Source organism: Trichinella spiralis (assembly GCF_000181795.1).
Source record: "Trichinella spiralis strain ISS 195 chromosome Unknown Scfld1557, whole genome shotgun sequence".
Classification (NCBI taxonomy): domain Eukaryota; kingdom Metazoa; phylum Nematoda; class Enoplea; order Trichinellida; family Trichinellidae; genus Trichinella; species Trichinella spiralis.
The window spans coordinates 1,445,793-1,457,457 of record NW_003528496.1 but is presented as its reverse complement, the minus strand read 5'-3'; the positions used below and the strand labels follow the sequence as shown (position 1 = coordinate 1,457,457).

Genomic DNA, 11,665 nt, shown 5'->3' with positions numbered 1-11,665 from the left:
GTAAAACAAATAAAAATCACAATGACAACAAAATAACTAAAAGACAAATAAATAAAGAAAAAACCATCATTTGCATTCGTTTTGGCTTTGGAATTTAAAAGACAACTCCAAAACTGAGCTCTCAAAATCGATGAGTTGCAAGAATGTCGCGCAACGTGGAATTTTTAGAGGACTGAGATAACATGTAGGGTCACGTGTATCGGTCAAAGAGTTGGATGAGTTGTGCTTTTCCTAATCAATCGTGTCGTCATAAATCGACGACAATGTAAAAGCCGCATAAGCAATCAGCAGCTCGATGATGTTTACAGAAGTTCACATCCATGCCGGCGTAGCAGCTGCTGTGATAAAGATAGTTGAAGATATTTTCCTTCAGCATGGAATATAACTTTAGTTACATGCTGCTCAACGCTATACTTCACATCAGTGGTTCTCAACCCGTTTCGGCGCACGTCCCCTCTAAAAAAGTAGTGATGTATGTATTCTGTGTACACAAAGCAAATTTTTGCTCCATGGTTGCATCAAGCCAAGCTAGTTTTCACAGTGAAACATTCCTAAATGATTCACAATAAAAATCAATGAGAGTATTGACAATGCTCATTTGTGACGATGTTGTGTATTCTTGCGGCAGTGGGCAATAAGGTACATCGTAAGTCGCTTTCAACGTTTAACCTGCTGCGATGCTGTGCATTCAGTATCATAAGCACTCAGAATAGCGTCCACAAAGGTACGTTGAGGAGAAGGGAACCAATATGCGTAAGACTTGTGAAATTACATTAGGATATTCAGCTTGCAGTTTCACCAACAAGCTTTCTAACGGCATACCTTCAAAGCTGTCTTCAGCTAGGATGTTGAACTGCAATTCAATGGCTCCTTCTTGCAAATCATGTGGAAAATGTTCGACGTGTAGCGGTATTCCGCTCTTTCTTGTTACTGTCATCGGAACGACTCATAATGGGAGGAAAACGTTTATTGCTCAACAAACAACGGCACACCGACACCGGTCAAAAATAACACACGCTATGAATATTGCGCACTAACTAAGAACACTCACTTCCGCCTTCTCTGACCAATATCATTCCAGCCAATCAGTGTTACGCGGAGTTATTTCATTGTCGATAGGTAACGCTTCGGCTTTTGATCCGCTTCATTTGTCACCCGTTATAGACATTAACGAAGTATGGATTTCTCACAAGTTTATAGATCAGGTTTTTAGGTTCCACGTCAGTTAAACAGTGAAGAAACTCATCTAGTAGGCTTGTGAGGTACGCTTTGATTTTTCTTTTCAAATATTCGCAAAGACATTTATCATTATAAAGGCGTGTCCCCCAGGTCGAAATACACTGCTTCTGACTTTCTTGCACAACTTGATATTTTTCCCTATCCGCTCTTCCACGTACATATATATATATATATATATATAGCGGCAAAATGTCTGGCGCCATAAGTTCAGCTGCGTCATCTCCTCTTCTGCTCCGTTGCAGCCCCTTCACCTACACCGCAGTTGTTTCCTCTGATAAGCATGCTGTGTCCTTTCGGCCGCGTCGGCTTCGGAGTGGTGCCAGCAAGTCCAGTGTCGCACAATTCTGCCTTCTCTGCTCAGACAGCACCCACACAGCACGCCCACGAGCACAACACTCCCAGCGTTGGCCAAAACTTTCTTTTTGGATATTGTCAGTATCAAAATTCTGCTCTCAAAATGCATCTTGAGACACTTTCCAATGTCAAATGCGTCGCATATCTATATATTTTGATTCTGTGCTTGATATGAACGTTGCATTTCTTGCGATTGCGCTTCGGCAGTAATCTATCTCTCGAGTACTCTTCTGAATTTCTAAACGATTAACCCGGTAAAGGGATCGACTTGAAAACACCGTCGTATCTTCAAAACTTTATCCTACAATTTAAAATTGATTGGTAAAAAAATTAAGGTACAGTATGAAGTGAAATTAAAATTTATTAATTACCATAAAGTAAACAGAATAAAATTCTACCTGGAATCAACGATCTGGTTGTGATCCGCAATTTGGATCCCAATTTGGAAGTTTGTTGGACTAAACTGTCGGCGAAGTGATGGACTGAATTTTTCATGGACTTCATAATTCAATATTGAACTGAAATGCTTTGTCCAAATTGACGTGCACGAATTTTTGTTTGATAACTACACACAAAATAGACAAAAACTTTACTCCTTAAAGTATAGAAAACGCACGCGGATCCATCGTATACTATAGATGCTCTTAACATCATCTAATCCGCGGGACCTGCTCCTGCCAATAAAAGTAAAGATGTCATGAAGTACAGAAATTAGAAAATCAAGTACAAACAAAAACAGAAGAACTTTACAATTCTAATAAGAAGAGCAATTTTTGTGATGCCCACAAAATTTTTGCATCGAACTAACTTTTGCATACAGTTTTTAGACCTCATCCGAAGAAAACCCAAATACAATAAATTTTCAATTACAGAAAATGATTTTCAAGTTTAAATAAAAATTTTTTAGCATAGATATCTTGACGGTAATTGTCAGAATTTTATTAATACCATCACTGTATCCAGAAATTGGGGAAATTATACCTGAATTTTATTTGTCTCTTTACGAATTCCTCAGTACTAAATCTTTGCTGTTTTTTTATCTCTACATTAGATACGAACGTGCTTAATTTGAATGCTTTAGGTTACATTAGAGTTTCAAGTGCATTACTTATTAATGTTTTCAAAGTACTCGTGTTTGTTTCTTTGTTGTACTAAAGAATATCAAAGAATAACAAAGAAGAGGTATTCTTTTCATAATTCTGGAACGTTCATAAAGATAAGAGCATTAAATTGATATGTATTTTAATGGGAAATTTTTATCTTGTTCTTTTTTGAAATTCGAATTACACAATTACATGCATCCAGAAGATTTTAAACATTTTAAACAATACATGACAAATGGAACGTGAACAGGTACAAATATAGAATTTTGAATTGATAATTTTTCTTTCATTAATTTGTACTTTATTTACAAAACGTATGTTTTTATTTTTACCAATGATTTCAAGTAAATAAAAATTTAATTTTTAATATATTATATTGCTGAATATGTGACTATCTATAAAAGTGTAGTAATCTCAAACAATGTCTGAAGTTATTACTGTAGAATTTATATATATACGTGCTTGATTAACAATATACTATTACGGATAATTTGCACGGAATTGCGATTACTGATATTGTAAGTAAATGCTTATAATTATAACAATTGCTGATGGTTATTCGAATTTTTGCAATTTGAATTTACATTTATTTTTACAGTTTAAAATTTACTTCATAATATATTTCAAGAAGAATGGCAGCTTTTACTGTCGAAATTAGCCTCCATTATTTCATTTGCTAAAGTTACTTGTTCTATAAAATATGAACTTAAACAGAATTAAGTAAAGTAAAAATACCATAAAATGAAGAATTCCGATTATCTGTTATAAAATTTGTTTAGATTTTCAAAATAGTCGCTAAATTGAAGTATTTTAATTTAATGAAAACTGTAACAGCGTCGTTAACAGCATTAATTTGGCATAGCAAGAAACATCTAGATTACTTTTCTTTTTATTTGTCACAGATGAAAGTGCTTTTCATGTGTAATAGATAAACAAATCAGTTCCTTTGAAGCGTTCATTGCCTATTTATGGTTACTTCATATAGTTATTAAAATAGTTAATTGAAGAAATTTTGAAACCGATTTAATATTCTACTGCTCTATTTTTGTTTATCCAGAAGGAAGAAATTTTTTTATTGAATTGCAGATATGAATTATGCACAGAATAAAATTTATTTAAGGGGAAAATCAATTGATAAAAAAAACTGTTTCACAACCGCTTAGGGTAAAATATAAATATTACAAAACTGAATTGAAAATAACTTGAACGAACTTGTGCTGAAATGGTATAAATGGAAAAATTAGAATTTAGTAAAAAAGTGACAAATTTGAGGAAAGTTGGGTCGATTTTCAGGCTCAGCTTCCCAGCATATTTTTGCCAGACGAAGAAGTTTTGTTTCTTCTTCAGAACGAACAAAATTATTTACGTATGGGCGGAGTTGTTTCGCTACAACGCAAAACACTACCGTATGTTGATTTATTCCACCGAAAGGAATTTGTCTCATTACACATTCCCACAGTAAAAGGCCATAAGAATATACATCAGCTTTGATGGTTGGTTGTTGACCTCGAAGCAGTTCAGGACATTTGTATATTAGGGTTCCAGATTGTCCAAGATTTAAAGTATTACCTTCCACATTAAGTTGATCATGGTGAATTCTTCGGCTACAACCAAAATCTGTTAATTTGCAGTCATTGCCATCGCAACTGATTAATACGTTTGATGGTTTCACATCCAAGTGTAAAATATTATTTTTATGACAATATTGGAGAGCGTCAGCAATTTGACGACAAAATTTCACTTTTTTCATTGGTTCTATTTCTATTTCTGAATCATGAATAAGTTGCTGTAAATTCTTCTTACTAACATATTCATAGACAATCTGAAATTTGTTAGAATGCATCAAAAGAAAAAATAAAAGCATTGTTTACTTCAATTTCCGCTTCTAAAGATGAAAATGTTAATATTTTTACAATATTGGGATGATCCAGACCAAACATATTCATTTCTGCACAGAAACTGTTTTCCACTAGTTTCTCTTTAATTGTTTTGTGCAGTTGCTTTATTGCAACTAATTTACCGGCTAATATACCAATATAAACTGCACCAAAGCCACCCTGGCCTCTAGTATTAATTTCATTTTATAGCTCGACAGTTATTGTCATAAATGTAATTTCAGCTAATAATACACGAAGAAGCTTACCAAGAAGCTGGTGTGATGATGTAGTAACTTGTAGATAATTTTTATTTTTATTATTCTCATGATTAGAAATATCTTCAGTGTTTTGATAGAGCTTTCTTGCGCGAAATTTCCTTTTCTTCCATTGATGTTTTCTGTTATGCGAAAAAAGTATACTATGACGTCGTACTACAGCTATTTCAGCAGCTGTCTGTTACAGAATAATAATAAATTTATGAAAGTGAATAAAACTGAAATACATACCTGTGCACTTTGGGAATTTTTTTCTTGTACTGGAAAAAGTGTTTTTGAAGGCAAAATTGGTGAATAGAAACGGCTTAATTGTCGATTGACTGAGGTTTCGTTATTTTTTGATCTGCACAATAGAATTTCTTCATTTTCAGCTTCATCTGTCCAATCTGGTCTTCGAATTGGTGTTACTGAACCGTTTTGGCATTTCGGTGCAGTTGCACAACAATGAATTTCACTTCGAAAATCATTTTTTCTTGGTTCAAATATGCAATGTTGGACTAAAGGCGATGGCAATTTTGTCATTTTGATTTACACACCATATACTAATTATAATCAAGTTCTATTACCCTAAATAGCATTGAAAATTTTTACATACTTTGTCAACTCTGATTACGAATTTAATTTCCTGAACATTAGTCCTCAATGATTACTTTATCAGCAATTTTTAAGTAATCATTATGATTTTATGCTTTTTTACTTTAAACTTGTTTGTTTCTTTCGTGTAACAAGTATTTTAATTTTTATTCATTATCAGTACTATGATTATGGTAGTATTACTCTGTTAGTTTTGATTTGGCGCCCATTTTACTAAAAGTAGAATCTTATCAAATGGAAAATTTGTAGTAATGTGATTTATTGTAAAATTTTCCACTCGGTGCATTGCATTTGATGCAATTTTAATGTTGTTCAGATTTTATTGTATACTGCAAAAAATGAGCAACTTCTCCATTTAGAAATGGACGATTTTTCTGCGATAGAAGATGACTTCAAAGCATATGACAAAGAATTTCAGGTAGATCTTAAAAGCAAAGAGGTATGATTAGAAAAAAAAATTTTATTATTACTTTTTACTTTAGAAATTTTATTTTATTTCAGGAAATTGAGCTGCTCGTTTTAGGATTGGAAGGTGAAGAAGGAAAATTGGCTAGTATTCTTATGCAAATTCATCAACAGCCAACCGAAGAAAAACGTAAGAGATTTCTTTTCACTTTTTAGTTAGTTGTTCATTGAATTTTGTCTGTATACTTGTTTCAAACTTTGCTGAATTAAAAAAAATCACAGATTCAAATATCTCATAAATATGTTTATAGTTTCGGGTTGGTTTTTGAAGCTGCAAGATGAACTTCAAAATGTGAAAACATTTTATTCTTCACTCGCCAAAGTTGTCTCATCTGATCGATATTACAGGTTGATATTATGATTTAGAACTTATTATTTTTTATATTAATATTTTTTAAAATATAGATATCATGAGTTATTTCGTCACATTACTCAGAAGATTGTTTGCGTTGCGGCCATTTTAATTTTTTTTACCCGACGTCATTTGCTGACGCGATCAGAAGCAGCTGAAATATTGGGAGGTTATTTTGTTTTTAAAATTCTTTTTCTTATAATTCCATGAGTTTTCAAAATTATTTACCGATTTGAAGTAAAATTCAAATTAATTGAAAACTTTTTAAAATATACATTTTAAGTTGGATCAATCCGAGTTTTTATCATTCCCTATTTAATTTAGTGGCAGAACGTGAAGAAAATGGTTTTCATTTGGATTTGGAAGACTATTTACACGCTATTTTGCTTTCAACGTCAGAATTTGTATGATTTTCATTATACACAATGCTTTATAATCATATTATTTTGAGAAATATTTTAAAGAATATCTTAGTAGTCCTATGAACTATAGTTTTTTGCGTTGACATTACTGATGCTTCAATTAATGTATTTAGTGTCGATTTGCTGTGAATTTTGCGACATTTGGTCATTATGAACGCGTTGATGATGTCGCAGACATTCTGGGAAAAATCAGTGCGGCATTTCGATTGTTGAACTTCAAAAGTGGTAACCTTCGAAAACATTACGACACCTTGAAATACAGCTTGAACAAAGTTGAAGAAGTGAAATACAATTTGACAATCCGTGGTCTCAGAAAATATTCTAAACAAGAGAAATGAATGTAAAATAAAAATACTTATTTTCATTTTGTATTATTCTGAAATTTCTCATATAATATATATTAGTATAGATAGCATTATTTTAAAGAATTTAGACATTTTAAAGGCAAACATTTCTTTATTTTTAGTATTCTCAAATGATAAATAACATATATTACTAACATATTTCATTTTTCTGTTGGAAACCAGTAAATAATACTGTTAATTGTTTTCCACCCGTATAAGGTGACGACAATAGAAGCAAGAATTTAAAATAAAGCGCAAACAAGACAACGCAACACACAATGAAGAAGATTTAAGCAGACAGAATTAAAATATTTGCACTCTATGGTTTTCACGATCAGTTACTATTATAAAACCATCTGAAGTGACTTTCAGATCTTCCAAAGAACGCAGCTCACCATCACCGTTGCCCCAACTACCAAACTGAGCGAAGAAACGGCCGTCTGGATAAAAAATTTGTACACGGCTATTCCCTGAATCGGCAACAAATATGAACTCTTGGTCATCAATTGCGACACCTTTTGGATATTTGAATTGACCTTCGTGATGACCTTCACTGCCAAATGCAAATTGAAACTGGCCATTTTGATCAAATACCTTAAATAGTAAGTAGATGGATTAAAAGTAGAAAATTTTCTGTTATTTACAAAAGTTTAGTCTTTAAAAAAGGAGATCATTTTGCATATTTCTGTTCAATTACCTGGATGCGATGATTGCTTGTATCGCTGACGATCAGTTGATCATGATGATTAGCAACAATAAAATGCGGATGCTGAAATTGGCCTTCGCGACTTCCCAATTCACCAAATTTTGCATAAAACGATCCGTCTGATTGTAAAACTTGAACACGATGGTTGTCTCTGTCGCAAACGTAAATCGTACCGTGACTTCCAATTGTCAGTCCCCATGGATTGTTGAAACGACCATTATTTTGGCCATGACATCCAAGAATGCGTACACTTCGTCCATTTGGATCCAAAATTTGTAAACGATGATTGTATCGATCACTGACAATTAGTTGATTGCAATGATTTACCGCTACACCGGCAGGGCTATCGAATTCTCCGCTTCCGTTTCCATATTTTCCATATGAACGTAAAAAATGACCATGCAAATCGAATACCTGTAGTCGATGATTGCTACTGTCACAGACGATCACTTCTCTACCATTCGAAGAAAGTGCAACACCTCTTGGCCAATTGAACTGACCTAAATTATCCCCCTTTTCACCAAATTTTACAATCATTCGCCCTTTTCTTGCGTAATTATTTTTCGGAGCATTGTTAGTGTATGTATAACGCTTCACTGGTATCTTGTCGCATGAAAATGGTGCTTGCTTCATCGATGTTGTGGGAGGTATTTTGTTCGACCAACGTCTGTTCGATTCGTTTAAATCCCGCTTATTGTCAGACTTGTCATCAGAAACAAATGAACGTCTTTTTGCTTTTCGTTCATCGTCATCGTTGAACAATGACAGTGATGTTGAAGCTACACCATTGTTATCAGCTGAAGCAACATTCTGGTGGTGATCATCGAATATTTCTTCCGGAGAAGAGTCAGCTTCATCGTCGACAACTACTACTGCTGGCCATGAACACGAAGCAATTGTACTAGTGAAAACTTGAATCGGAATCTGTTGAATGTCCATCTCTTCATCTGTGTTCAATTCGTTTATTCTACTATCATCGACAATACTGGTTGGCTGAGATGATTTTACATTATTACCCTGATGTACAATTGTATGAATTTGTTGATCAAGTTGACGACGTCGAGATTCGAAATCACGACGTATATTTGCTACTCGAGTATTCAGTTCGTCATCTGGATCATCGCTAGATTGGGTTCTTATTTTGGGTCGCTTGTAATCAACATAAGCAACATTGCTACAAGTTGGCTGGTCAGGATCAGGTTCGTGAATTCCAAATTGCCATGGACTTGAAGCAAAAGCTTCACATATATCAACATGCACACGTTCTGATTGTCTGTGTGATTCGTACACTTCGGATGGTTTATATGTCGATAAACGATTCGCTTTTCGACCAGTTTTATTCGACTCTTCCGTAAGCATAGATGTTTTCTTCCCTTCCAATGGTTGTTCCTCGTGGTGCCGTAAAGCGGTTGATCTTTCACGTTTTTCAAAGTTCAATTCGTCTGATTCGAGATCAACTCGAAGAAATCGCGGAACCATAATATCACTATTTTGCAAGCTAATATTCGTCATAAAGTGACATACCTGCATTAGAATATGCCAGTGAAAATGAAATATGAATGCAAAATGTTGATTTATTAATTTCAAAATAAATTAATAATATACTCACTTGAATTTCACCAAAATGAGCAATCATACTTGCCAATGTAGCTGTGCTTGTATTGACAGCAAATCGAAGCCTTTTGTTGCAAAGTGCATCCACATCAGGTGTAAAAGAGCGAAGATGTTCAAGTCCATCAAAAAACATCTGCTTGTAGCGTACTAAAACGTCCAACGTCATATTTCGTTCTCCTTTTTGGTATGATTCAACACGAGCTACAGCCTCATTGATGTTATTCGATTCAAAATCAAAGGCTTCTTGCACACTTTTTAGAATTCTCTTCTCAATTGAACAATACGTATCGACCTCAGCCAACAGCACTTCTTCACGTTTTTTCACTTCTTCAATATTTCAGTTTAATAATTGTTTTTTTTATTAAACAAAATAATTTCTTACCTTTATATAATCGCCTTAGGCATTCTCGAATTTCTTCTTTTAAAGAATCAGCTTGCAAGTTGAGATTTTCAGTTGCTCTAATGATACAATCGGTCCAATCAGTGATGCGCCCAGCAACACGCTTGACTTGATTCGTCAAACGATTCAAATCACGCTTCATCATTTCTACATGATTGTTTTGGCATTCTTGGCAGATTTTTTTATTGCAGTGTGAACAAAGACGTAAGGCAGCTTTTTCATCACAAATTTTACACCGTTCCATATTGTAACTGAAATTATTAAATTACTTATTGTTAAAATGATTTCAAATGCAATATCAATTCACCTCCGAATATAAGCTTCCAGTTCAGATGTACTTTGTTCAGTAGCTTGTAAATGTATTTCCAAAAATCCCACCAATGTATAATTGGTTGGAAAGCCTCTGGCTCCGTCCGGCGGTACCAGATGCTCTATTCGACATTCTGGACATTTGACTGTACGTCGAATTACATCTATCAGCCCATCAAGGCATGGCTCCAAACAAAAGCTATGCTGACATGGAAGAACTTTAGGATGCCTAACGGTAAAAATATATTCAGGAATAATACTATCAACTATGAAATCAAACAGAATTTATGTAATTATTAACACTGCATCATTATGTAAAAAATAATAATGGAACATTTTTAAAAAGTCAACATTTAATATTATTAAAAATAAGATATTATAATAAAGTTTGTTAAATATTTTGATTCTTTTTAATGCAAATTAGTTACAGTTTATGGTTTTAATGCGAAATTTTTTTCAAATGTGCCCGATGCTACAAAAGTTGCTTCTGATAAAAACAGTAAACATATTTTATGTAATCTGATTCCCCATTGTTACATTACTACTTGAACACAACTGTTAATCAATATTCGCTTGTTAATTATTCATTTATTGAAACAAAAACTAAACATTAAACTTTAAAATTAAAAACATTAAAAATATTTTAAACAAATATAAACTAGTTTAAAATGCAGTGATAAATTTCTTGTCAACTAATTAATGCAAAACAGTTCACATATGAAGCTGCAGAATGGCACCATCTCTACGTCAGTTGTTCGATGACATTTGGGAAATTCTCTACGATGAGACCAAACCAATTGGTAGGCTTTTTGCAAAAATTGAGCAGCATTCTGAAGAAAAGCGAGAACATGCGTTCGGAATTATATGCATTTACATTTGTGGATTTCTAATGTTTTCACCCATTGCTGAACTGCTTTGCCATTTCATTTGTATCGTCTATCCAGCCATGAGATCTGCGAAATTTATTTACACCAGTCCAAAGAATGATAAATTGAAACCGCTTTTAACTTATTGGATACTATTCGCTTTTTCTACATTAATTGATTCTAATTATTCAAATGTTTATTCAGTTTACTGGCTTGCAAAATGCTTTTTATATATTTATTTGTTTATTCCTGTGTTCAATGGAAGTGAGAAAGCCTATGATTATTTGCTGAAACCTCTGCTGCATTACTGTATATAAAGCTGAAATAAAGAAGCGAAAGATATAAATGGTTCAGTATTTATTGGAACTGATATTATTTTTATATACATTCATTTCCTTAATAAAAAATGTGTAAAAATTTTCATTTCTCAGTGTTCACTTTACTCAGAATCATATTAGATACATTTCAAAAATCCATCCATGAAGAATCATATTGAAATTGCCATCAAAGCGATATAAAAAGATGGTTATTTTCAAAAATAATGCATGTTTAAAAAAAGAAAAGTTTCAGAAAAAATATTCCTCAATTTATTACCAAAATATGTATTATCGTATGCTCACTGGTGTTTGAATAATTAGAAAAATAATGTTTAATTCAAGCTTCATTAAAAATTCTAAAACAATTTTTAAATATCCTGCAATTAAACATTCGTATTTGTTGCTACAGTATCGACGAGTTAAACTTG

At 33.2% G+C, this 11,665-nt stretch overlaps 4 protein-coding genes across 4 annotated transcripts; 1 reads left to right on the top strand and 3 right to left on the bottom strand.

Moving 5' to 3' along the window:
- Positions 1 to 302: 302 nt before the first annotated feature.
- Tsp_04915 (hypothetical protein) lies at positions 303 to 937 on the bottom strand. The gene is made up of 2 exons (XM_003369453.1): positions 705 to 937; positions 303 to 456 (listed from the first exon to the last, which is right to left on the bottom strand). Exons 1-2 carry the CDS (start codon positions 935 to 937, stop codon positions 303 to 305), a joined length of 387 nt encoding a protein of 128 aa, XP_003369501.1.
- Positions 938 to 3,936: 2,999 nt separating this feature from the next.
- On the bottom strand, positions 3,937 to 5,370 carry Tsp_04914 (serine/threonine-protein kinase mos). The gene is made up of 4 exons (XM_003369452.1): positions 5,080 to 5,370; positions 4,840 to 5,026; positions 4,568 to 4,758; positions 3,937 to 4,518 (listed from the first exon to the last, which is right to left on the bottom strand). Exons 1-4 carry the CDS (start codon positions 5,368 to 5,370, stop codon positions 3,937 to 3,939), a joined length of 1,251 nt encoding a protein of 416 aa, XP_003369500.1.
- Positions 5,371 to 6,148: 778 nt separating this feature from the next.
- Positions 6,149 to 7,019, top strand: Tsp_04913 (translin-1). Its single transcript, XM_003369451.1, has 3 exons — positions 6,149 to 6,255; positions 6,543 to 6,663; positions 6,795 to 7,019. The coding sequence occupies exons 1-3, from the start codon at positions 6,149 to 6,151 to the stop codon at positions 7,017 to 7,019; spliced, it is 453 nt and encodes a 150-aa protein (XP_003369499.1).
- Positions 7,020 to 7,328: 309 nt separating this feature from the next.
- Tsp_04912 (RING finger protein nhl-1) lies at positions 7,329 to 10,981 on the bottom strand. Its single transcript, XM_003369450.1, has 6 exons — positions 10,929 to 10,981; positions 10,053 to 10,283; positions 9,728 to 9,996; positions 9,341 to 9,672; positions 7,723 to 9,255; positions 7,329 to 7,619 (listed from the first exon to the last, which is right to left on the bottom strand). Exons 1-6 carry the CDS (start codon positions 10,979 to 10,981, stop codon positions 7,329 to 7,331), a joined length of 2,709 nt encoding a protein of 902 aa, XP_003369498.1.
- Between the last annotated feature and the right edge of the window lie 684 nt (positions 10,982 to 11,665).

Bases quoted from the DNA above. Each gene is read 5' to 3' on its own strand.
- Tsp_04912 (XM_003369450.1), bottom strand. From the start codon at position 10,981: ATGAAATGGCAAAGCAGTTCAGCAATGGGTGAAAACATTAGAAATCCA. The intron at 10,284-10,928 runs GTAAATGCATAT...TTTTACCGTTAG, and splicing joins AACATTAGAAATCCACAAAT to GCATCCTAAAGTTCTTCCAT. The intron at 7,620-7,722 runs GTAATTGAACAG...TTACTATTTAAG, and splicing joins CAAGCAATCATCGCATCCAG to GTATTTGATCAAAATGGCCA.
- Tsp_04913 (XM_003369451.1), top strand. From the start codon at position 6,149: ATGTTTATAGTTTCGGGTTGGTTTTTGAAGCTGCAAGATGAACTTCAA. The intron at 6,256-6,542 runs GTTGATATTATG...ATACATTTTAAG, and splicing joins TCATCTGATCGATATTACAG to TTGGATCAATCCGAGTTTTT. The intron at 6,664-6,794 runs GTATGATTTTCA...TAATGTATTTAG, and splicing joins TGCTTTCAACGTCAGAATTT to TGTCGATTTGCTGTGAATTT.
- Tsp_04914 (XM_003369452.1), bottom strand. From the start codon at position 5,370: ATGACAAAATTGCCATCGCCTTTAGTCCAACATTGCATATTTGAACCA. The intron at 5,027-5,079 runs GTATGTATTTCA...ATTCTGTAACAG, and splicing joins AAAATTCCCAAAGTGCACAG to ACAGCTGCTGAAATAGCTGT. The intron at 4,519-4,567 runs GTAAACAATGCT...AACAAATTTCAG, and splicing joins CTTTAGAAGCGGAAATTGAA to ATTGTCTATGAATATGTTAG.
- Tsp_04915 (XM_003369453.1), bottom strand. From the start codon at position 937: ATGACAGTAACAAGAAAGAGCGGAATACCGCTACACGTCGAACATTTT. The intron at 457-704 runs GTGCTTATGATA...CTACTTTTTTAG, and splicing joins CTTTGTGGACGCTATTCTGA to AGGGGACGTGCGCCGAAACG.